The 26,732-nt window shown below is 43.9% G+C and overlaps 1 protein-coding gene across 1 annotated transcript in view; it reads left to right on the forward strand.

Annotated features, from left to right (window-relative positions):
• The window catches only part of LOC139227582 (dipeptidyl peptidase 8-like), a 47,881-nt gene extending 22,326 nt beyond the window's left edge, over window positions 1–25,555 (forward strand). Inside the window, exons 8-20 of the mRNA XM_070858443.1 lie at window positions 4,211–4,272; window positions 4,355–4,455; window positions 5,815–5,992; window positions 6,173–6,332; window positions 9,143–9,222; window positions 10,782–10,934; window positions 11,227–11,362; window positions 13,090–13,235; window positions 14,172–14,318; window positions 15,786–15,938; window positions 18,030–18,172; window positions 20,545–20,656; window positions 21,651–25,555. Of these exons, the coding sequence (XP_070714544.1) occupies window positions 4,211–4,272; window positions 4,355–4,455; window positions 5,815–5,992; window positions 6,173–6,332; window positions 9,143–9,222; window positions 10,782–10,934; window positions 11,227–11,362; window positions 13,090–13,235; window positions 14,172–14,318; window positions 15,786–15,938; window positions 18,030–18,172; window positions 20,545–20,656; window positions 21,651–21,767 (1,688 nt within the window). The 3' untranslated portion in view covers window positions 21,768–25,555. The remainder of the gene's footprint in view (window positions 1–4,210; window positions 4,273–4,354; window positions 4,456–5,814; window positions 5,993–6,172; window positions 6,333–9,142; window positions 9,223–10,781; window positions 10,935–11,226; window positions 11,363–13,089; window positions 13,236–14,171; window positions 14,319–15,785; window positions 15,939–18,029; window positions 18,173–20,544; window positions 20,657–21,650) is intronic.
• Window positions 25,556–26,732: the final 1,177 nt, after the last annotated feature.

Here is a 26,732-nt window from a genome sequence, read left to right on the forward strand (position 1 = left end):
GGTCAGACTAAACAATGGGCAGATATGCCGCAAACATTTGGACCAAGTAAAGACGAGGTTCAGCACAGACACGGAGGAACCGGAAGAAGAGCATGGTGAGCTAGCACCCACAACACTGCCAGCGCACGAGCAACAAAGACAGTCCTCAGCATGCACAGTCCCGGCGGCCAGCCTGGACAGGCCGGAGTCACCTCAAGTGACGGACGCTGAGGCTCAGCCACCAGAGTCACAACCGCGGAGCTCCGCGAGAGAGCGTCGACCACCCGATAGACTTAACCTCTGAAACTAAAAGACTCGAGGGGGGAGGTGATGTCATGTATTTCACCATCTTGCAATGACAATAGTTATGTAACTGTAACTCATGCACACTGTACCTGTACCCTTGAAATGCACACCCTGACCACAGGGGGTGAGCTTGCGGGAGACACTCCTCACCTGGGTTTCCAGGTATAAAAGGGGCGGTCCCACCCAGGGTCAGCACTCCATGGTCCTGGGAATAAAGCGAAGGTCACAGAGTGACCATGTCTGATATATACAAGCCTCGTGTGAGTTTGTAACAAAGTGCAGAGACACCACCGGTCATAGCGTTTTTTTTTGGGCGGAAAAAAAACTATGACACCGCTGTGATTTCGAGTCGAACATTCGTGAAAAAAGGAAAAATAGCGCCCGGCGGGAAAGATCAGCGTTGCACGAAGATTCGTGGCGCAAACTGCGTATTTTCTGCAACTTTTCTCCGATGCCGCTGCAAGTTGGGCCGAGGGAGGGGAGAAAACACAAAAAAAAAATCAAAAAAATCCCGAAGTATTCACAAGAATACTTTTCTAGCGAATTGCTGCAAAAGAATGTCAAAATAAAAACTTTAACTTGCCTTTTCTGCCGGGTTTCATATCTACCGCTGTTCCAAGGGTTGCTCTGACAGGTTTTTCCTCTGCGTTTTTTTTCCCCCCATCTGCGGGTCACCGCTGAGCCAAACATTGGCTGAAAGCGCTTTTTCCAGTCTTGCCCGCCGGCGGTCCGCTCCCCAGCGCTATTCAAAACCGCCGGCGCAAGACTACAGGGAATTTCCCGCCGCACATTTTCCGCCAAAAACGGCGAAATACCGCCAAAAAGCCCGGCGAAAAGTTGCTGAAAATCCAGCGCTCTCAATTATGGAACGGTTGCAGTGATGTCACTGAAGTATTTTTTTCCTCATGATACTGTGCTTTCCCAGGTTTGACATTTCCTTTATGAAATATGAAAAAATATTGTATAATCAATGTATATATTCTGTAATATAAAGCAGGAAATCTTCCGTCTTCACTGTTTGTTCCACCTAACCTGCACTTAGACTAAACAAGTATTCAATATAAAGGTATATACGCCAATATTTTTCTTTAAAGGTAAATGAGAGGGGGAAGTGAAAAGTCCATGAAGATGAGAATTTTAAATTTGAGGCATTGGGTGACCAAGAGCCAATGTAGGTTAGTGAGCACAAGGCTAATGGGCGAGTGGGACTTGGTGCAGGATAAGATACAAGAAGCTTTGAGTTTTGGATTTATGGAGGTTAACGGATGAGAGGACAGCCCAGAGAGTAGTGGAATAGTCAAGTCTGGAGGTGAAAAAGGCACTGAAGAGGGTTTCAGCAGTGGATGGGCTAAGGCAGGGGCAGAGATGGGTGAATGGAGGTGGAAGTAGGTGGTTTTTATGATGGTAAAGATACAGCATTGTAAACTCCACTCGGATCAAAAAATTGTGCCAAGGTTAGAAAAAGTCTGAAGATCCATTTCCCTTCTGTTCTCATTGAATACTCTCCATGTTGTGGGTCCTTCAGCTGAACCCTTTCTACATTCCGTGGTGGTTCTTCTCCCTCCGCACGGCCCTTATTGATTCTTCAGCTAAATATTTTTTACTTTCCATGGTAGTTAATGCGTTCTGACATCACCTGGAGCTAAAGATCAGCTTTCTGTACCCATGGGAAGTTCTCTAATGCAGTTGGACTGTACAGTTGTGAGATTACTCTTGTTTGAGTGCTTGGCTCTTAGCAGACTTTAAAAGTGTGAGGATCTCCCACGTGAAAAGTGAACTGCATATTACACCCTCTGTTTTAGAGCTCGCTACCGAGGTTATCTCTGTTCTGGGTTTATGCACGTTTTTGTCGGGTTAACTGGTATTTCCTATGGGAACGCTACTGTGATAACTCTCCAGCTATTCCTTTTGAAGTTAAAAGTGACCTTTGGTTTGAACACTGCTCCACATCAAAGGATTTGTGGTGGTTTTGGTGTGTTTACACAGTAATGTAGTACGAAAGAGATTGGTATCCAGATAACTGGGAATATGACATGTGTGATGATATCTAATATGCTTCAGCAACCCCAGAATGGCACCCCTGGATTTTCTGCTGAAAAATGCACACAGTCGTACATTGATTGGATCATACAGTACTGCTCAGTATCTGTGCGATGCATCTTTTTCCAATTCCAGTGTGCTCCTTTACACACAGCTTTGTTTGAGAGCTTACTGTTCACTTACGTTCTTATTATTCATGTTGCACAAGTGAGACCTGCAAAAAGGGAGAAATGGGTTCAGATCTCAGGAACATTGGGAATATTTGGACGTCCCGATGGAAGAAAGAAATGTGATCTGTATAGATTGGAGAGATCTGTGAAACGAGATTCCCGCACACAACAATAACTTGTATTTCTATAGTGCCTTCAACGTAGTGCAACGTCTTAAGGCGCTTCACTTGTGTATTAGGAGATTAAAAAAATTTGACACCGAGCTGCATAGATAGAAATTAGCGCAGGTGACCAAAAGCTTGATCAAAGAGGTATGTTTTAAGGAGCATCATAAGAGAGGTTTAGGCAGGGAGTTCCAGAGCTTGGAAACAGAAGGCACGGCCACCGATGGTTGAGCGATTATATTCAGGGATAATCAGGACGGGAACTGTGAGATCAGCCACTTGGGAATAGACCTGCGTGACCAGCCTCCCAGATGTGGGTTAAGTGGTTAGACTCGCCTCTAGATGGGGAATGAATGATTAGATCAGTTTCCCAGATGCCAGTAAATCTTGTCAGAGTCAACAGATTTATTCTGGGTAATGCACAGACAGTGTCCCTCCACTTGTGAGAGCCATGGCAGTAGCATTGAGAGTCAGCACAGTTTGATGTGGTGCCCAGAGCAGCAATGGGGTCCTCACATCTTGTCTTTTAGTAAGAATTGGCCACACTGTCAAGGGGTATCTCTGTACCCGAATGGGAACTCTTCAGCTCCAAGTTTACTCTGTTGAAAAGTTTTCCTTATTTTCTTTCCTACCTTGGTTTGTTCTCATCCATGCTAACCTTTTATGGAAGAATGAAATGGTGTAACTTCCAAATATCCCCAACAGCACAGTTCATGCCCTTTCTTGGTTACTTTCCCATGAAGCCCATATAAGGACTTCCAGCTCAGTTTCTCGTTGTCCCCACACAGCCCCGCAGAGTTTTGCAACATCTGCCCTCTAGAGGAGCCCAAGTGTAACTGCACTATTAGCCCTGGTGTCCGAGTCAAAAGGTCAGTGGTCTTCTGCTACCTTAGGCTTTCTCTAGCCTGCAAGTTTGGTGCAAGTTGAAGTCTTCATGACACAGCCACACCAGTGGGCAGACTAATCACTCTGTGTTGCTCTTGTATCAGTGACTCATATTGGTGCTGCATAAACACTGTACCTCCCAGGGTGAGCCATGCAAGTACAGATGAGTGCATATACAATGCATACTCTCTGTCACAACTCAGAGAGGCAAATGTGAACCCACCATGCTCCCTCACAGCAGGAATGTAGTACAGATATAAAGCACGTTCTATTGTGCTATAGCTCAACACGTGCTTCTCGTAGGTAGGTCACAGTCATATGTCCACTGAACTCTCGGTGTACTATTAACAGTACTAATCCAGTATAAACACATGCTACCTTGATGTCACACTTGGTCAATTGCAAATGCTGTGGATATCAGACTTGGAGTAAAGGATACTGGTATCAATCCAAATACAAAGGTTAACCAGGTTCAAATGAACTGAGATGGAGGAACTTGATTAAACCTAATCTAATAATAAATGCAATAATATCCTTTGTTAACCATTTTCTCCCTTTGATATTAATTAGTATATAAAGGTGAAGATGTGCTTCTGTACTTTAATTATTATTGAACCCTGAATTTACTCAAACTGCTTATGTTTCATTATTTTTTCAATATTGCAGGGACTCTAAATCCAAAGATAACTTTCAAGATGTCCGAAGTAACGATAAATGCTAATGGAAGGGTGAGCACCTATAATAGTCACCAAATTTCAAATGTACAAAGTTTCCATTGACTAACAATGATGCTGTATTTCTTCTCTTTAGATTGCAAGTGTTGTTGACAAGGAATTGGTCCAACCATTTGAGATTATTTTTAAAGGAACGGAATACATTGCACGGGTTGGATGGACTCGAGAAGGAAAATAGTGCGTATGTTACAGATACCTGGCAGGATTTGTCTGCTCTTTAGCCCATGATTAAGAACACAAATGAGAAAACCAAGCAATGTGTCCCCTTTAGAGCTCAGATTGTCTTATCTTCAGATATTCAGCGATTGCAGCCCTGTGAGATTCATGTCATCAGACATGATGTTTTATGATGAACAAGATGTTAAATCTAAGGCCCAGGTCTTAAGATACTGGGGGCTGAATAGTTAGCGCTGCTCATTTTGGGGCGGTAAAGTTTGCGCCCAGGAACAGTCAGCAAAATTCATCAGCTGGGCCCTGAGTGTGGGGCGGAGCGCTAAGGGAGGCGTTACACGTCTCTTTTTTTAGGGCGCTAGGCCGGCTGAGCAAGTGAAAATTCTGAGCTAAACAGCCGGCCTCGGACTGCTCTGAGAGGCCCGTGGGAGGAAAAAAACCCACCAAAAACATTCCCAATAAATAACTCCTACCACCACAACATAAAGCGCAAAAATAAAAATAAAAAACAATCGCACTTACCTGAGGTCGCCGTTACTTACATCAATGAGATCGCTACAGCTCGGACCGCCTGCTTTCACAGGCAGTCCCAGCAGGGCGCTCTACACAGCGCTACGGGTCAGGCGTGATCCAAATATCAAGCCGGTGTCGCAACCAGGGGCATTGCCTGCCCGCCGGCTCGCCTCTTCTGGGCAGCAATGCTCCACGCCCCGTCAAAACCGGCACCGATTGTTCCCGGTGGGGCGCTAGAAGCTGGCCGCCTGCCCAGAAGTGCTTACCGCAGCCATTGCCGCCCCTGCAGGGCACTAACAGGGACGGCAGAAGACCGAAAATCCAGCCCCTGGATATTCAATCTAAGACCCATGTGTTGCGATACTAGATAATTGTTGCATCCCTCAAAAACCTGTTTTCAGATAACTGTAATGGTTTCAACACTACATATTCGGTGGTTGTGTTCCTGTAAGACCCATGCCCAAAGACAGTAGCTAAGTCAGTGTCTTATTACTCGTGTAATACCTGGATATTGAATATTCATTGAATACTTCTTTGAACACTGTCTCCAGATACTGAACATATCTCTATTAGACAAATATCTTCAGACAGTGAGTCTCTATCTGTAAAACCCTATGTTCAGATAACAAAACCTTGGGGATAAAATTTCTCCTGTCAATAAATGTAGGCGTTTTAACTTTTATGCGAGAATTATTGGGTTGGAAACGATTCACCTAAAGTCGCTTCTGTTCAGATTAACGTTTTATTTTTGCATATATTTCAATTGTATAAAACCCTGTTTCTTTTTTAGAAAAACAGCAAAATAAATTTTGGCAACATATCTGAATCTATAAAATGTTGATTTTCTCATAGTGCATGGGCCATCCTGTTGGATCGGCCCCAAACAAGGCTCCAGATCGTTCTGATTCCTCCTGCTTTGTTTATCCCAGTGGTGGGTGATGCAATGGAACGGCAGAAACTGGTGGAATCTGTGCCTGACAGTGTAATGCCATTGATTATATATGAGGAAACAACAGACATTTGGATAAACGTATGTAGCATCCACCTCTTTAAGTTTATAAACTAGCTGCTATCTTAAGTAGTGCTGTCATTAAGAGATTCATTGTAATGTTAACCTTTTCACATTGTAGAAAAATGGTAGGTTATCCAGGATGTACGAGTTGACAAAACGCTTTAAAATTAAACTTCCCCCTCCCCCTTCTCCTTACAGGTGCACGACATACTTCACATATTTCCTCAAGTGAAGGAGGACGAGATTCAGTTTATTTTTGCCTCTGAATGTAAAACTGGCTTTCGGCACCTTTACAAAATTACAACTGCCTTGGAGGAGTGCAAGTACAAGCGATCCAGCAGGGGCTGCCCCTCTCCAGGTGAAAAGACTTCGCAAATTAGAAGCCTTTCATAAAGTTGATTTAAGTTTCAGTTAAAGAAAACCGAACCCAGTCTGTGCACTGCCAACGGTTCGCACCTGTGATGTCACTCATTCCACCTCAAGAAAAGCACCTGGCCTGTTAAAATATTCCATTATTCAGAGATTGTTGTAAGATTCTAAGCATTCCTGTTGTTTATAGCATTCAGGATTGGATATTCAGAAAATATATTTCAAATTCAAGAGGGAACTGGATAGATATTTGGCATAGAAGAGGATTGAGGTACATGAGAGTTATAGAGGTTAATGTTACTTTTCAAACCTTGGGACCAATCAGATGGACTTCAATGGTTTTGTCTGGTCCTGTACATTGCGATATTGTTGCAGTTACTGGATAGAAGCCTGTGTTTCAAAAGCTAGAATTTGATTCTGGAAGAATTAATCCTGGAAAAGCCAGTGGATTGCTTTGCCTCTCATATGCACCCCCCCCCCCCATGTTATTCGAACCCTTCCTCCTTGCAGTGATGCTTCACGTGGTGTTGTGTTCTCTCAGTGCTCCTTCCCAGGTGATAATACATCCTGTTTGATCTCTCAGTGAAATTGGTGTATACAATTTCCAGCTAAACAGATCATTTCCATTTTAGCCAGATTTAACTCTTTCCACAATTGGTAATTGACTGCCTTTAAATAATTAAAAAGGATTAATTTGCACAACGCGGATGCAGTCAGTAGATGTCACTAGTCCATGTAGTTACACAGTGAGCAAAATACCTTTTTAGTTGTAGTAGAAATGAATTGTGCCTTGTCATATGGGGTAGGCCTTCAGTTCAAATCTTTTTCTTAACTCCCTGATCTCACCCCAGTTTCCTTTCCTTTTAACATAAGAACATAAGAAATAGGAGCAAGAGTAGGCCATTTAGCCCCTCGAGCATGCTCCACCATTCAAAACTATCATTGCTGATCTGATCTTGGTCTCAACTCCACTTCCCCGCCCGCTCCCCATAACCCTTGACTCCCTTATCTTTCAAAAATCTGTCGATCTCCACCTTAAATATATTCAAAGACCCAACCTCCACAGCTCTCTGGGGTAGAGAATTCCAAAGATTCATGACCATCTGAGAGAAGAAATGTCTCCTCATTTCTGTTTTAAATGGGCAACCCCTTATTCTGAAGCTATGCCCCCTAGTTCTAGATTCCCCATGAGGAGAAACATCCTCTCTGCATCTACTTTGTCGAGCCCCCTCAGAAACTTATATGTTTCATTAAGACCACCTCGCATTCTTCTAAACTCCAGGTCTAACCTGCTCAACCTTTCTTCATATGATGACCCCTTCACCTCGTGAACCTTCTCCGAACTGCCTCCAATGCAAGTATATCCCTCCTTATTAAGGAGACCAAAACTGTACGCAGTACTCCAGGTGTGGTTCTTGCCAACACCCTGTACATTTGTAGCAGGATTTCCCTACTTTTATACTCTACCCCCCTTGCAGTAAAGGCCAGCATTCCATTTGCCTTCCTGATTACTTGCTGTACCTGCATACTAGCTTTTTGTGTTTCATGCACAAGAACCCCCAGATCCCTCTGTACAGCAGCACTTTGTAGTCGCTCCCCATTTAAATAATAATTTGCTTTTTTATTTTTCCTACCAAAGTGGATAACCTCACATTTTCCCACATTCATTTTGATCCCACTTTTGATTTTGGGATGAGAGTGAGGCTAGCATAGCCACATAGTATGACCATATGTGGTTTCCATGAGAAGATGGTGGTCTTGAGCTGCCGCACTCCTGGTAACGGTGTACCCACAACACCGTTAAGTAGGGAATGCCAGGACTTTGGTCTAGTGACGATGAAGAAACAGTTTTTTTTTTAAATGTCCAAATTAGGATGGTGTGTGACTTGGAGATGATGGTGTTTCCCTGATGTTGCATAATAAACTCTTGAGCAACTGGAGTAACCTGTGCTTGTTCTGCAAGGAATGGTACTTACTTTAAGATAATGGGCCAGAATTTGCGGTCGGAGGTTTCCCGTAGGCAGATGCCTCCGACCACAAACATTTCTGTTGTTACCAGAGGTTCGGAGACTTGTGGTCCTGGGCCTCTCCACGAAGGCCTGTGTAGAGGCCCACATATCCCAGGAGCGTTTGGGTTTCGTACCCATCCCTGGGATCACATGGGCCGGCCCAACCTATCAGAGTTATGTGAGTTCCATATATACGGAACCACCATAAGTATGATTGGGAATACACACAAAAGCTGAAAATAGCTTTTTTTTTTAAAAAAGAGCATCACATATTTCAAATTAATAAAAATGTAATTTAATGAATTATTCAAAACAAAAATGTAATTTTTTGAAAAACAAATTTACATATTTTAAAAGGTCTAAAAATAAACTTCTCTTATTTAACAGTATTTTAAATGTTTAAATTATTTTTTTTAAGACTTTTTCTGTACTTTTTCTGGCCTTGGGTCTGCTTTTATCAGTGATAAGAATTTGAAGGGCATTTGCTGGGCAGGAGTTGAGCAAATAGCCCAACTCTCCGCCCGCGGAAGCCCTTTAGTTTTGGATGCTGTGAATCTGTGAAGAGAATTCTTGACAAATCGCAAGTTCCGGGTTTAGGTGCATGCGCTTCACATACCTAAACCCAGAACCTGCGGGGATTTCACGGACGCGTGCGCACCACATACGCACCCATGGGGAGCGTGAATTCGGTCCCATTAATGAAATCGGATCCGAAGTAATTTTAAGCCTTTACTTAAAAGTTCTGATGTGCACTAACATATAGCTGATTAATCCACGTGTTTTTTCCCAGATGACTTTAAATGCCCGATTAAAGAAGAATTGCCTTTGACCAGTGGAGACTGGGAAGTGCTTGGGAGACATGGATCTACGGTATTTACATCTCGTGTTTCACCAAAATGCTGTCAGTTTGGTTGTAGAGGATGGAAAGCACTTTTAATCTTGGCAATAAAAACAGAAAATGCTGGGAATACTCGGCAGGTCATTCAGCATTTGTGGAGAGAGAAACAAAGTTCACGTTTCAGATCGATGACCTTTAGTCTGGGCAATTCTGGTATAATTTCTAGCTTTAATGGCAACTTGTACCATCTCTCGCCGAGATCAAGCCATTATCCACATTCACCTTATCAATATTGGTTAAATTGTGAAAAGTGTTCGTTTATTGTTGCCCAATACATATTAGCGGTGGTGTGTGGCCAATGTGCTAGGATGTGGGCCTACATGGGACGTTTTACTACGTTAAAGTCGCTATATAAATAAAAGTAGTTGTTTATTATTATCTGAATTCGCCACTGATCAAGTTCTCAATCTCTTGAGACAAAAGGTTTCCCTTCAGGGAAGCGGGCAAAATCATCAGGTTTTGCAAGTCTCTTCACAAAGGTTTGGGAATCAGTCCCCTGCCTGTTTCATTGGCCAAGGAATGGTGTGAGGTACTTGAAGATGTCACTGAAACACAAGGCGAGGGATAGGGGGGGGGCAAGCAACCATAAAAATAAATGCCATTGCCAATTGTTTACAAAATGTCCTGACGATATCTGCACAAGTACATCAGATAGATAAATAGAGGCACTGATGTCAAATAATGCTGCCTGTAGATTAGAGTTCAGGCAGAATGACAGTAAAGGTGGTACACTTAACATCTTGGGCAAGAGAGGGGTGGAAATTTCAGGGTTTGTGCTATTGATCGTTAACCAGTGAAAAGTGTGTGAATGAACATTGGGTAAGAAGAAGATCAGCCTGCCTCTTCTGGCCACCACGGTTAAACATAAGAAATAGGAGCAGGAGTAGGCCGTTCGGCCCCTCGAGCCTGCTCCGCCATTCAATAAGATCATGGCTGATCTGATCTTCGCCTCAACCCCACTTCCCTGCCCGCTCCCCATAACCCATGACTTCCTTCTCATTCAAAAATCTGTCCATCTCCACCTTAAATATAATCAATGACCCAGCCTCCACAACTCTCTGGGGGAGAGAATTCCACAGATTCACAACCCTCTGAGAGAAGAAATTCCCCCTCATTTCTGTTTTAAATGGGCGACCCCTTATTCTGAAACTATGGCCCCTAGTTCTAAATTCCCCTATGAGGGGAAACATCCTCTCTGCATCTCCCCTGTCAAGGCCCCTCAGAATCTTATACATTTTAATAAGATCACCTATCATTCTTCTAAACTTCAATCAGCCCACCAGCACTACTGTTTTTTGACTCACAAATGAAGAATGAGTGAGTGGAGCAGAACAGGACCATGTGTTGGAGCAGAGTTGTCTTTAGGAATGGAAGTCCAGACATTGGCACTTGCCACTACTCTGGTTATTTGAGCATCAGGTTGATGCTGGTAATAAAAGTGCTTCACTGTACATAGCACCTGTGCTAACATTGTATAATACAATTCATATGATCTGGGTTGACGTTCTCTCAAACCGTGCATTTTTGACAGATATGGGTCAATGAAGCTACTCACCTGGTGTATTTTCAAGGTACTAAAGACACTCCTTTGGAACACCACCTCTACGTAGTGAGCTATGAAAGTCCCACGGAGATTGTACGACTGACACAGTTAGGCTACTCGCATAACTGTACCGTTAGCCAGGTAAGGCTTCCACTTGTGCATTAATATTAATATTAACACCATAGATCCAATTAGAGTGCGTTCATTACTGTATCCCTTCTCATTGGGATCTTCATTTGGAAGCTGTGCTGTTAAATAAAGTCGTACAACATATAGTGACCATATTAACATGTATATTTTTACACATGCTGATGAGTGAGTGAATCTTGCTGGTGCAGGGGGAATGCGTGTGAACTGCTGCACTAGCGTAATATACCTGTTTTTAATTTATGGTGTAACAGAGTTCCAATTTCTATCTCCTATTTGCTTGTAGAATTTTGATCTGTTTATCAGCAAGTACAGCAACCAGGACCATCCTCACTGTGTGCACGTCTTCCGGCTGACCGGATCAGAAGAAGATCCTCTTCACAAACCCAGAGAATTCTGGGCCACAATGTTGGAGTCTCCAGGTATTGTCAGTATTGCTAAAAACCCGTGGAGTCACTCCCACATGCCATTGCTTTCATAAACTTGCATTTTCTCACCGAGATTCTGAGCCAGACGCTCGCTCAGAGACTAATACTGAGATGCTTGCAGAGAGGCACAAACAGGAGCAGGAGCAGAGATAAATGTGAGGTTATCCACTTTGGTGGTAAAAACAGAGAGACAGACTATTATCTGAATGGTGACAGATTAGGAAAAGGGGAGGTGCAAAGAGACCTGGGTGTCATGGTACATCAGTCATTGAAGGTTGGCATGCAGGTGCAGCAGGCGGTTAAGAAAGCAAATGGCATGTTGGCCTTCATAGCAAGGGGATTTGAGTACAAGGGCAGGGAGGTGTTGCTACAGTTGTACAGGGCATTGGTGAGGCCACACCTGGAGTATTGTGTACAGTTTTGGTCTCCTAACCTGAGGAAGGACATTCTTGCTATTGAGGGAGTGCAGCGAAGGTTCACCAGACTGATTCCCGAGATGGCGGGACTGACCTATCAAGAAAGACTGGATCAACTGGGCTTGTATTCACTGGAGTTCAGAAGAATGAGAGGGGACCTCATAGAAACATTTAAAATTCTGACGGGTTTAGACAGGTTAGATGCAGGAAGAATGTTCCCAATGTTGGGGAAGTCCAGAACCAGAGGTCACAGTCTAAGGATAAGGGGTAAGCCATTTAGGACCGAGATGCGGAGGAACTTCTTCACCCAGAGAGTGGTGAACCTGTGGAATTCTCTACCACAGAAAGTTGTTGAGGCCAATTCACTAAATATATTCAAAAAGGAGTTAGATGAGGTCCTTACTACTAGGGGGATCAAGGGGTATGGCGAGAAAGCAGGAATGGGGTTATGAAGTTGAATGTTCAGCCATGAACTCATTGAATGGCGGTGCAGGCTAGAAGGGCCGAATGGCCTACTCCTGCACCTATTTTCTATGTTTCTATGTATGCAAGAAACTTCTTTACCCAGCAAGTGGTGAGAATGTGAAACTCGCTATGGCGGGGAGTGGTGAAGCGAGTAGTATCGATGCATTTAAGGAGAGGCTAGATAAGCATATGAGGGAGAAGGGAATAAATAAAGAAAGAAAGAAAGACTTTGATTTCTATAGCGCCTTTCACAACCACCAGACGTCTCAAAGCGCTTTACAGCCAATTAAGTACTTTTAAAGTCTAGTCACAGTTCTAATGTGGGAAACGCAAGCAGCCAACTTGCACACAGCAAGCTCCCATATACAGCAATGTGATAATGACCAGATAATCTGTTTTTGGCATGTTGATTGAGGGATAAATATTGGCCAGGACACCAGGGATAACTCCCCTGCTCTTCTTCAAAATAATGCCATGGGATCTTTTACGTCCACCTGAGGGGGTCTCGGTTTAACGTCTCATCCGAAAGAATAGAGGGTTATGCTGATGGAGTTAGATGAGGAATGAGGGAAGGAGGCTCGAGTGGAGCATGGACTGGGTGGGCCGAATGACCTGTTTCTGTGCTGTGTATATCCTATGTAATCCGATATACTGAGGCATGCCCAAAGTGACACACGTGGACAGACATGCACTCTGGTCTCGCTGCTACTTGGAGCTAGCTCAACTGATTGCTCTCCAGTCATACAAAATAAGTAGCCCATAGCCTGGCTGTTGGCATGCGTTCTGTGCGAGCTGATTCAAGCGATTATTTTGCCTGAAATGCTACTGGTTGTATTGCAGGTTGTCCTCCAGATTACATTCCTCCAGAGATGTTCAGTTTCCACAGCAAGTCCGGCTATATGTTGCATGGAATGATGTTCAAACCTCATGATCTACAGCCTAGAAAAAAGTACCCCACTCTGCTTTATACATATGGTGGTCCCCAGGTAGGATTATTTATTTCCCATTTCCTCATAACTCTATTATGTTTTGGGGTGTTTTTTTTTTTTGAGTGTCTTGTGCCACACGCAGAACTCCCTAACTGACAGGCTGGGAGATGGCCTGCTGCTCTGCATCTGTTGGGGCAGAATGTGTGTCCCAAGTGTAATTCAATGTTTTGCCGCTGTTGTCACTTGTCAGTAGGCGACACCCGCACTCTGTTTGGATTGGTGGGCTACTCCCGCATTCTGTTGGGATTGGTGGATGAGTACCCTGTCGGGATTGGTGGACCAGCACCCTGTCTGTCGGAATTGGTGGGCTAGAGGCTTCTGTGTCGGGATTGATGGGCTAGCACCCATGCTGATGGGCCAGGCATGCTTTTTGTCGGAGTCAGTGGGCTAATCCCCTCACTGTTGAGATTGGTGGGATAGGCCCTTCCCTGGTGTGCTGCCTTCCTTCCCAATTCGTTACTCATTGTTCATTTATTTCCTCTAATTTTGTGAACCTTCATTCCTGTTTTTTTAGCCACTTTGTTTCTCCTTTAATCAGTCTGAGTGCGAGAGAGCAACTTTCTATTTAATCTTTTTGAAAGGTTCCTAATGCTTATTTCTTCGAGAGCAAATGTCCCTGATTAAGGCATTTCTGTATCTTCTCCCTTTTGTCTTTCAATGGTCTCTCCATGTCGTGCACCATCCACATCCAACAGGGTGCACAGATGGACTATCTGGCTGCTAGGGAGGGAGGGAGGGAGGAAGGGGGAGGGAGAGTTAATGGAGGATCGTGTGGAAAAGGCATTTAATTACAACCTTTAACAATAGTTTCTCTTACTAACATTGAAGAGAAATATTGTTTCTGCCTTATTATTGACTGCACAATAAAAGTGATTTGAACTAAAAATTGTTTAAAATATAATACAGTTGACATAACATTATTTCGCCCCACAGGTGCAGTTGGTAAACAATCGCTTTAAGGGAGTGAAGTACCTGCGCCTCAACACACTGGCAGAGCTTGGTTATGTTGTGGTCGTCATAGATTCCAGAGGATCCTGCCACAGAGGCCTTAAATTTGAAGGTGCCTTGAAATACAAGATGGTATGTGGAATCCTTGTCTTTGGTTTCAATAAATGCAGTTCCTCTAAAGTGAGACTAGAAGAGCGTGGCTTAATCAACAACCGGGAGGGTGGCGCAGGGACGGAACATTTGGATCGCTGAGAAACGGGTTCCGTCACCCCTCTCTGCTGAGTTCCTGATCTCGGCTACAGTGCTGTGAGCAGAGGCTGAGCACTTCTCTGCACAGAGTGGTAAAGCCACTCCTGCACTCACTCACTCACTCTCACTCATTGATTCACACTCACTTGCATACTCTTCACTCAAACTCTCTCACTCAATCACTCACTCCCATATTAACTCACTCAGTAACTCATCCCCATCACACTCACCCTTTTACTCTCAGACACTTTCTCACTCAGTCTCACTCTGAATCTCTCACTCACTCATTCTCAGGCTCACTTCCTCACACTCAGTAACTCACCTCTTTTACTCATTCATTTACTCTCCCACTCATTCACTCACTTAGTCTCATGCTCATTTTCACTCATTCTCATATTCACTCACTCATACTCACTCAATCATTCTCCTGCACCTTGTCACTCATTCACTCACTAACTCCCTTTACCCAAAGATTCCAGTGTCTATGTACTATGTACTCTATACATGTGCATCAGTTTTCAATACAAATAAAATTTGGGCTCCCAAATGTTGTACAGTAATTGGAATTCTTAAGTCTGAGTTAGCCTGGAGCTTGCAGACTGAGAATTTTTTGACATATGAGGAGAGACTGGATCGACTAGGCCTGTATTCACTGGAGTTTAGAAGAATGAGAGGGGATCTCATAGAAACATATAAAATTCTGACGGGACTGGACAGGTTAGATGCGGGAAGAATGTTCCCGATGTTGGGGAACTCCAGAACCAGGGGACATAGTCTTAAGTATAAGGGGTAAACCATTTAGGACTGAGATGAGGAGAAACTTCTTCACTCAGAGAGTTGTTAACCTGTGGAGTTCCCTACCGCAGAGAGTTGTTGATGCCAGTTCATTGGATATATTCAAGAGGGAGTTAGATATGGCCCTTGCGGCTAAAGGGGTCAAGGGGTATGGAGAGAAAGCAGGAACGGGGTACTGAAGGAATGATCAGCCATGATCTTATTGAATGGTGGTGCAGGCTCGAATGGCTGGAAGGCCTACTCCTGCACCTATTTTCTATGTTTCTAACTGTACATGTGCTCGGTATGGATTAGTGTCATTTTATATTACATAGAATATGCAGCACAGAAACGGGCTACTCAGCCCAACCAGTCCATGCCAGCGTTTATGCTTCACTCGAGCCTCCTCTCCCCCTTCCTCATCTAAATCTGTCAGCATAACCCTCTAATCCTTTCTCCCTCATATTCTTATCTAGCCTCCCCTTAAATGCATCTATGCTATTCGCCTCCACCACTCCGAGAACCACATTCTCAGTATTAAACACATAGTGGTTGTAACATTCTAATCTCTTGCAGGGTCAAGTAGAAATTGAGGACCAGGTGGAAGGGCTACAGTATCTGGCTGCGAAGCACAGCTTTGTTGACATGGAACGCGTTGCAATTCATGGCTGGTCATATGGAGGCTATCTATCCCTCATGGGTCTAGTAAGGAGACCAGAAATATTTAAGGTTTGTGTGTTAACCCATTCTCATCCACTCGGCTCTATCATTAGGAAAATTAGCAAAGCGCCTGGATGTGTCAGTTAACGGCGAGGACATCTGCAGATCACACTGCGGCTATAGTATGTGAATAGAATGCATGCATGTAAATAACATTTTAACAATAAAAAAAATTCACCTCTTCTCCATTTTGTATAAGTGCATTGATGTGAGGTATCCCTACAGCTACTAAATCTGAGCTCATTGTTCACAGTCTAAGGATAAGGTGTAAGCCATTTAGGACCGAGATGAGGAGAAACTTTTTCACTCAGAGTTGTGAGCATGTGGAATTCTCTACCACAGAAAGTTGTTGAGGCCAGTTCGTTGGATATATTCAAAAGGGAGTTAGATGTGGCCCTTACAGCTAAAGGGATCAATGGGTAAGGAGAGAAAGCAGGAATGGGGTACTGAAGTTGCATGATCAGCCATGATCATATTGAATGGTGGTGCAGGCTCCTGCACCTATTTTCTATGTTTCTATGGTACTTTCTTCTGATTGGTCTATGTTATGCATGTAGTAACCAATCAGATGCGACGTTGAGAATCCAGTGGCTGCTTGCTTGTCATAGAAACATAGAAAATAGGTGCAGGAGTAGGCCATTCGGCCCCTCGAGCCTGCACCGCCATTCAACAAGATCATGGCTGATCATCCACCCCAGCACCTCACATCGACCACAAGATCCTCCCACCTCCCTCCCCAGTATTTGTTCAAGCCCTTTCGAGATGTCCCTGACCTTGGCATCAGGTAGGGAATATACCATGTGTGGCTCTGGATCATGCTGACAAAGGATGCTATCTGTACCCCTAATTATTGAAACCCCTACCACTGCCATATTGCGCTCCCCCCCCCCCCTCCTTTGGACAGCAGCCTGCTCCAAGGTGCCATGGTCAACAATCTAGATTTCCTTCCGACAGTCTTGATCCTTATGATCACAGTTAGCAAGTACAATGTATCTGTTGTACAGCACCAGTTTCTGCGGATCCTCGTTCTCTCACCTGAATTTCCCTTAGTCTGCACACGCTCGGTGACACCAACCCCGTTCTGAACCTGCACCTCTCTACAGGGGAGGTGACTGAAGTCTGGAGCAAACTGTCCAGATACTCTTCGCCCTCCATTATGTGTGGGAATGTCACCAACTCGCACTCCAGCTCAATGGCTCTGAGCCGGAGAGATTCGAGACGGAGTCATCGACTGCAAACATATTCCTTTGGAACAGACTCCCTGTCCACAAACTCCCACATACTGCACTCCATACACACAACATAGAACCCGAGAAGTTTACAGCACAGAAGGAAGCCCATTAAGTCTGTACTGGCTTTTTGCCAGACTAATCTAAAATTAATCCGACTGCCCACTCTTCTCATAGCCCTCCAGCTTCTATTTTAAATATTTAGCCAATTTTTCCTTAAAAGATGTAATGATTTCAGCCTCAACCACTCTCTGTGGCAAAGCACTCCATGCTCCAACAACTCAGTGGGTAAAAACATTTCTTCTCTCCTCACTCGCATATGACAATTTTAAATTGATCACTCTCGTCACCGACTGCCCACTAGAGGACATACACTCTGTCAAAACTCTTTATAATTTTAAAACAATTTTTTCGCTTCACAAAGGCATAATTTTTTTTTTTAAATGGGCACTGAGTCAAAGAAAGAGAGATAGGAGGAAAAGAGGTGGCTCTTTAGAAGGGTTTTAAAGGTGCAGAGACACAGGTGGTTGAGCGAGCGAATTCAAGAGCCTGGGGCCTAGGTTAGAGGTGGGCAATGTTACAGAGGAAAAAGACTATCTTTGTGATGGAGTTCTAAGCTCAGCTCGGGGTCAGTTATGATGCCGAGATTGCAAAAATAGCCTGGTTCAGCCTGAGACAGTGATGGAATCGGTGAAACGTTACGGAGTTTGTGGCAAGGACCAACGACGATGGCTTCAGTCTTCCCGATGTTTAGCTGGAGGAAATTGCGGCGTATCCAAGCTGGATGCTGGGTAAAACATGTTTAGCGGTGTTGGCTGTCTTGCCAAGTGTGGACCTTGATGCCTACAAATTGCAACTTTGTTTTGTGCAGGTGGCCATAGCCGGAGCCCCTGTGACCCTGTGGATCTTCTATGATACCGGGTACACGGAACGCTACATGGGTCTCCCAGATAAAAATGAGAGCGGCTACGATATTGGATCAGCAGCAATGCAAGTTGACCGCTTTCCTCTTGAGTAAGTTCCGTCGCTCCGCAATCTCTGTTGTGTCCAGCGGTTTGCCAGCCACATTCCAACCCCCAAAGCAAGCTCAGAGTTCAAGGTGTGCCCAGTTTGGTTTTCTAATACTGGGCGATAGAATCTATGCTGGTGCTGTCTGTTTATCTGAGAGCAACAGTCACCTCAGAGCCTTAAAAATCTTCAACAACCTTAAATTTAGAAATTGAATTTTGTGGAAAGAAGTATATTATCGGCATAAACATCTAACCAGGACTGAGTGGAGGAGTTTTAAGTCAGTTTAGTAACTCTAGACTAATAAAATTCTGTGACTTGGTAGCCAGGGGAGTCTGTGTGCTTCTTCCTTGTCCTGAAAAGCTAAAAGTTTGCAGTGACCACTGTTACTTGTGTCAGCAAGACCATGAACTAGGTGAAGGTCTAAGTTATCCACCAGAATGTTTGTTTGTTTAATTTGAGCAAGACGATTCGAACAGGAAGATTAAAAACATAAGAAATAGGAGCAGGAGTAGGCCATTTGGCCTCTTGAGCCTGCTCTGCCATTCAATAAGATCTGATCTGATCATGGACTCAGTTCCACTTCCCTGCCCGCTCCCCATAACCCTTTATTCCCTTATCGCTCAAAAATCTGTCTATCTCCACCTTAAATATATTCAATGATCCAGCCTCCACAGCTCCCTGGGGCAGAGAATTCCACAGATTTACAACCCTCTGAGAGAAGAAATTCCTCCTCACCTCAGTTTTAATTGGGCGGACCCTTATTCTGAAACTATGTCCCCTAGTTTTAGTTTCCCCTACAGGTGGAAATATCCTCTCTGCATCCACCTTGTCGAGCCCCCTCATTATCTTATATGTTTCAATATCACCTCTCATTCTTTAGAGTATAGGCCCAACTACTCAACCTATATTCATAAGTCAACCCCCTCATCTCCGGAATCAACCTAGTGAACTTCTCTGATCAGTCTCCAATGCAAGTATAAAGTGCTCATCTAAACTTAATCGGTACTGATGAATTGGTGAGCGGTGACTGACGCATCCCTGATCTATCGATCTGTATTCTAACCGCAATTTAAATTTGACTTTGATGTTTTCCAGTAATTGCTCTTTTCTTGTTAATTGTCAACTCAATGAGCATTAGTTGAGTTGGCATCGCCTGTGGACTCTTGTCACAGGCAGGTAGAGGAACAGCAGCTCATCTTTCAATGAGATACATTACAGCCTTCTGGACTCAACATCGAGTTCGTCAATTTCAGACCATAACCTCTGCCCCTGTTTTTTCGGATGGCAGCTGTTGATGATTCTGCGATTCCCATTTATACCTCTTTTCTTTTCTTGTCCCATTAACATCTCCTTTTGCTTTGTACAGGTACGACGTCCGGAATCCTCGGGACCGAATCCGTGCCGGTTTGGGGGTTTTTCCGGATTTCAGACAAGAAAATCTATCGTCTGAATCCGGAATCCTCGACTGAATCCGTGCCGGGTTTTGAGCGGCGAGGTCCGAAATCCGGCAAAACCAGAAATCTGGCACGGATTCAGTCGAGGATTCCGGATTTCAGACTTGATTTTCTTTTCTGAAATCTGGAATCCTCGACCGAATCCATGCCGGATTTCGGGTTTTGCCTAAAAAATGTCCGGTTTTCGGGCAATAATTCCAGACGACTCCATCAGCTATGCGCAAAATGTCCGGTTTTCGGACAATTCCAGTTTTCACAGTTCCGGATTCGACACGTTGCACCTGTACTATCATCCCTTTTGTCATTTAATCTCCCCTGCCCTCCATCCTATCACAGTCCTTCCATTTTGTTCTTTCCTCCCCTTCCCACCCCCCCCCCCCACTTTTCCCTGCCCCTGCCCCTGCACTTTCTTAAAACCTGCTATATCTTCTGACGAAAGATCATTGCCCTGAAACGTTAACTCTGTTTCTCTGTCCACAGATGCTGTCTGACCTGCTAAGTATTTCCAGCACTTTCTGTTTTTATTTCAGATAGAGTAACATTGTTGGCTATTACAATAGGAATCGTTGTGTGAAGCACATTCTTGAGGACAGTCATTGAATCATTGGGTCATTGAATATAGTTAAGGTGGAGATAGACAGATTTTTGAACGATGAGGGAGTCAAGGGTTATGGGGAACGGGCAGGAAAGGGAGTTGAAGCCTTGATCAGATCAGCCATGATCATATTGAATGGCGGAGCAACCTCGAAGGGCCAAATGGCCCACTCCTGCTCCTATTTCTTATGGCCTATGACAGTCATGGAGGACCCTCGTCAACAATGAGTTTCACAACATGACTGAGGATTGTTGCTGTGCCTAATGTGAATTCTTCCAGATGATAAACAGTGATCACGTGTCCTTCTTTCTTCCCTGCCCCTGTAGCCCGAACCGTCTGCTGCTCTTACACGGCTTCCTGGATGAAAATGTTCACTTTTCTCACACTACAGTGCTGCTTAGCTTCCTCGTTCGATCAGGGAGACCGTATGACTTGCAGGTAATCTGTTAAACTGCAAGTGAAATGAAGCACTATCCCCATGTCACTTCGGTCTTGTGTTTGCAAGGAAGGTGCAGATTGGTCCAACACACGCTCATCCATGTGGGACGGGTTACAATATCCTCCTTTGCCTGAAGTGTTTGAGATTTTACACAAGAATCCCCTTAAGTCCTCATCCATGCTTTTGTTACCTCTAGACTTGATTATTCCAATGCACTCCAGCTGACCTCCCACATTCTACCCTACATAAAGGTGATCCAAAACTCGGCTGCCCATGTCCTAACTCACACCAAGTCCCGCTCACCCATCACTCCTGTGCTCACTGACCTACATTGGCTTCCAGTTAAGCAATGCCTCGATTTCAAATCCTTCAATGGCCCCGCCCCTCCCTAACTCTGTAATCTCCTCCAGCCCCACAACTTCCCGAGGTATCTGCGCTCCTCTAATTCTGCCCTCTTGAGCACCTTGATTATAATCGCTCAACCATTGGTCCCTGTGCCTTCTGTTGCCAAGGCCCCAAGCTCTGGAACTCCCTGCCTAAACCTCTCCCCCTTCTACCTCTCCTCCTTCAAGACGCTCCTTAAAACCTACCTCTTTGACCAAGCTTTTGGTCACATGCGCTAATTTCTACTTATGCAGCTCGGCGTCAAAACTTTTATCGCTTAATACTGCTATGAAGCGCCTTGGGACCTTTCACTACGTTACATAAATACAGGTTGTTGTTCATTTATTGATTAGCAGTCCAAATCACCATTGGAAACAGCCGAGCTCCAAGCTGCCTACTTATTGTTGAAAAGAAAAATGGTGGCTTTAACATTACAAGAATATTGAGAGTTAAAACAATCCAGTTCAGGCAACACGTAGAAAAGCCCAAATTGTTAAACTGGTAAAATGTGTACTTGGGCAAAAAAAATACTTAAAATGGAGGCGCGTACTGAAATAAAGATACCTGTACACCTATTACTTGTAATTGAATGTTTTTCCATCCTTTAAGGTGTACCCCCAGGAACGGCACAGTATTCGTGTCCCAGAGTCTGGTGAACATTATGAACTGTACCTGCTCTACTATCTTCAGGAAAACCTGGCATCCCAGATCGCTGCCATGAAGTAGAAGATATTGCGTTCCATTTGACACTTCCCAACTCAGCCAACAACTCAACGCAATAGATGCCAGAACAGAGACACTGCTCCCCAACCTCACTAATAGTGACCTCCCCTTTCCCACGCAAGTCACTGATAGTGATTATCTCTTTATTTTCATTAATAGCAACCTCCCTGTTCCTTCTCACACGAATAGCAGTGCCAGCTTTCACTCAGTTTCAGTAATAGCAACCATCGCCCCCACCTCGCTTATCTATAAGCATCCCGTTTTCCATTGCTCGCCACTAACACATCTGTATCTCACTTTTAGTGCTCCTATATGTATGATTAACACCATCCTCCAGTAGCAATGTTCACATCTCTTTTCCCCGCGGCCACCCCCCCCCCACAAATTATAACGCCCCACCCATGATCTCACTAATAGTGCCTGACAACGTTCTGCTGTTTGTACTGAGAATGTAAGCTGAATAAGACCCATGATCATGGAAACTTCACTTTCCAAGAGCATGTTACGGGCATTAAGGATAATCCCTTTTAAAGAATGTGTGTATGTCAGTAAATCTTGAACAATGTAGCAATTTTTCTACACTTCTACGTTGCTTCCTCTTTGATTCACCGCAGCTATCTAGAACTAAGCATCTTTCTGAACCTTTTCCCCCTGAGCTGATCAGATGAATGAGATTCATCCATTTGCTTCTGGCTGCCAGCCCTACAATTCTGCTCTCCATCACAGCAGCATCTGCTCCCAGCCTTTCTAATGCTGTTGTTCATTTGCTTAATTACCATAAAAAGCCAATTATTTCCATGGATTGTGGAGTAAATGGAGATGATTGTGAAACATGTTTTGAGCACTTTATGTAACAGTAATGTTTTGATTAATGTCTTAAACGGTATCATTTTTATTACTTAAAAAAACCCACTGCATCTGGTCATAGATTATTTATTCTCTTTCACATACCACCAAAAAGGGTTTTACCTCTGCCAAGTTTGTTTAGCTCTTTGGCTATCTGCGGAGTATTCTGTGAAGTGAGAGCAATGTATAGAAGCACAGGGAGTTTATACATTTGCGGGTAGAACACAGACAGTCCAGTGTCTGCCTAATTTCTGCTGTGGGACAGGAATCCTAAGCCACATCTTTTCTGGTTAACTGAGGCATTCCACTGGTTTGTAATAGATTTTTTTGAGACCAGTTCCCTTCATCCCCTCCTCAGAGGGCCTTATACCAACTAGTCAAACCTTCGTTTCTTGGATTCAGAACTCCAGCTGCTTTCAGCGAGTTGGTGAACTCCCAGATGAATTTAAATATTTCCCCCGTGAAGCATGAGAGAATCCAGTCTTAAAAAAGGCAGATGTGATCGTCCTAGTCGTCACACTTAAATGCAATGAGACCAATTTGATCGATTAATGGTGACATTTACAGTCAACCACATTTTTATCTCAAAGTACAAATGGCCGTTGACCTCCGAATTCTGCTGGTGGCTCTGTCCATGATAAAAATCACAGTTGTGTAAATATTGGGCGTCGAGTTGCTGTTGCTGCGGCTGTCCACTCATGGTCAGCTTGTTTCAGAAACCATATGCTGCTTTGTTCTACAAAGGATTTCACTTTATGTTTAAACTAGCTTTCTACAGCTAACTCACCTGCTGGAAGAACTAGCTTTCCTGTAAGTCGCCCTGAACATGTTTTGCCGGTAACCTGGCATGATTGGATATGTTGCCCGTGTGAGAAGGTGCTGTAATCACACTAGCAGATCGGGAGTAACAGTGAATTGGTATTGTCTAATAATGTTTGAGGGTACAATCCTGCACTTACATAGTTACATAGGATTTATGGCACAGAAACTGGCCATTCGGCCCAACAGGTCCATGCCGGTGTTTATGCTCCACACGAGCCTCCTCCCACCCTGCTTCATCTAACCCCATCAACATATCCTTCTATTCCTTTCTCTCATGTATTTATCTCGCTTCCTCTTAAATGCATCTATGCTATTCACCTCAACTGCTCCCTGTGGTAGCGAGTGCCACACTCTTGACACTTACACAGGAAGATAGGGGTTAACAGTGCGATTCAGTGTAGACTGAGTAATCCAAACAGATCGGATCTCATTGGAACCACTTGGTTTCCATGCTTATCTTTTGTGCATTAACCTTCCTGTGTCTACAGAAATAAATCACCCTCCCCGTTGAAATTGGGGGGAAAAACGCATATAGAAACCGTAACTAGAATTTATTGTTAACGGGAGAGGTACTGCTGAAGACATTGCTGAATCCTCAGAGAGTTCAGCAAATGGTCAGTAGGCAGTCACTGTCAGTACAGATTCAGTGCTATCCGTGAAACCTGTGGACAAACTTATTGCCATAAGTCCCCCAACACTGACAGCAGCAGTAAGACACTCGCCTGGTTCCTTTCAAATTTTTGACTTGAGAAATCATTTTGGGACCAACGACTGATTGGATGTGCAAAGTCTGAATATATTTAGCGTCCCAAATATACAAACCCAGTTAAACAGGAATGATATTGTACTGTGTTGCTGAATAACTCAAGTGTTATCAATAGGCATATATGGCAAATTAGTATAATATGCTGTATAAATATATGCTGCTGCAGGTTTGCACTGAGATCGGTGATGTCTAACTATATTTAAGCATGGTGGGGCAGGGGATGAACTCTTTCACCAGTTTGGCCATTTTCTAACAGGTCACTGAAAGATACTTTCTGCTCTCATTGGGCTCAATTTTCCCCAGTGATTTGCACCGTTTTTTTTTGGAGCAGGCTGATCTTTTTAGTCTAAGTTGAAAAACCATAGTTTCCCCAATCAATTTGCACTAGTGTAACTCAGTTACGATTTTTTTTAGGTCAGTTTTTTTTTCAACCAAAGGGGGCGTAACCAGTCACTTATGCCAATTCTGGCCATTTAGGGAAGTTGGGCCGCTGAGACTTGCTCCAGTTCTGCTTAGGCCAGTGTATGTGGCCTCTGCTGAAAAACCTTCCAGAGAGTTAAGGAAATCATCGCAGGTAAGGAAATCGGCGCAGCAGATGCCCGGACACACTAAAAGAATTGAAAAACACATAGCAACTTACCTCCAACCCTGCCCGAAGGCTGTCCGGTCCCATTCTCGGTCCCCGGTGAATAGAAGATAAGAGTGAAAGAGTGTGTGTGTCCGGGGACCGAGAATGGGACTGGACCGGTAAGTTGCTGCTATGTGTTTTTCAATTCTTTTAATGTGTTGGGAGCTGGCTGTATGTTTCATTTTGCAGCCTCAGCTCACATTGTGTCCCTGGTTACCATGACAGCCCGATCATTTTGGCGCCGATCAAGGCTCCACCCCCAAAACTAAAGGTCTGGTTACGCCAGGCCAAAATGAAGAAATCCAACGGGGAAACTTATAATTTTTATTTTTGGGGTACTTGGGGCTCCAAAAAATCAGGCGTAACTCTTCAAGTACATCAAAAAAATGTTTTGGGGACAATTGAGCCCATTGAAAGAGGGAAAGGTATCCTCCCTGGAGTAAGCTGTGTTTCTCCTCTTCCTGTTAATGGACAGACGCAGTCATAATGGTAGCTCAACATCCTTGTACAAAAATTAAACCGAATGCGAGCAAGGCCTGAAAGGAGCTCGGCCTCTCTATGTTGCATTGTTTACAATCATTTCGGATAGTTCACACAATAAATAAAAGAATTGGTCTGAAAAACTTACCTCTGGTAGACAACGCTAAGAAAATGACTATTGTGGCACGTTGGTAATTGTAATATATTTGATGTAAATTATATATTTTTGTTTTTGGTTGATCAGTTGTGGGGGGGGTGAGCAGCAGTAGTTGATGTGATGTCACATTCGCAGCAGTGATTGGAGTTGCTGCTAATCAGCCATGTTGCTTTTTTTTTGGAAGTTAGATGAATTGTGTTCAGAAGTCACAGATGCGAAGGAACTGAGTATGGGGCTATCCTCCAAAAATATCAGCAGGACGGAGCATGTGAGAGAGACACAAGCCTAGTCACTATCCACAATCGATCATCAAGGCAAGGTTCACTGGAATGAAACAGTATTGGAACATTGAATTTATTTTATATCTTTAAGGGGCACGGTTCATATCGAATAAATACAAGCAGGTATTTTGCAAGTGATGAATATTCTTAAAAGAGGTCAGGTGGAGCTTACAGAATCATAAAACAGTGCAGCATTCTCTCAATTCCCCCAAATAAAGTGTCATCTTGAGAAATGCTGTTTTAGCTTCTAAAGGATTCATCGTTTGTCGTTGAGTATAAAATGACCAAACTAATGTGGATCGGCTCTTGCAGCCGAATATGATCAACTCTTGAATCTTTCGTTGGAAAATGTAAGTGATATAGGGAACAACCCCCTTTTGGGATTAGTACTGGATTGCAAACCACGAGGATCAAAGTTGACAGCAGACTTAATTCAGAAAGAACTTTGCCACCTTCGTTGTCTATTAACCACATATTTACTTCTAATTTATCTGCACTGGAGATGAAAATTCCATTAACATTACTTGGTTAAAAAGTATTCCCTAGCACTGGTGAGAGTGAGGGATATTGGGCTGAGCTATTGAAGGTCGGAGGGTTCAACTTCAAGATTGGATATGATAATTGAAGAGCTCATGACGGCTGTTCTCCATAGTGGTCACATAGCATGAAATATAATAACTGACCGGGGCCCAGGAGGGGTGAGGTAGGGAATTCCACAGGTTAACAACTCTCTGAGTGAAGAAGTTTCTCCTCATCTCAGTCCTAAATGGCTTACCCCTTATCCTTAGACTCTGTTCCCTGGTTCTAGACTTCTCCAACATCGGGAACATTTTTCCTGCATCTAACCTATGGCGAGAAAGCAGGAATGGGGTACTGAAGTTGCATGCTCAGCCATGAACTCATTGAATGGTGGTGCAGGCTCGAAGGGCCGAATGGCCTACTCCTGCACCTATTTTCTATGTTTTTAACCTGTCCAGTCCTGTCAGAA

Source organism: Pristiophorus japonicus, chromosome 17 (assembly GCF_044704955.1).
Source record: "Pristiophorus japonicus isolate sPriJap1 chromosome 17, sPriJap1.hap1, whole genome shotgun sequence".
Taxonomy (NCBI): Eukaryota; Metazoa; Chordata; class Chondrichthyes; family Pristiophoridae; genus Pristiophorus; species Pristiophorus japonicus.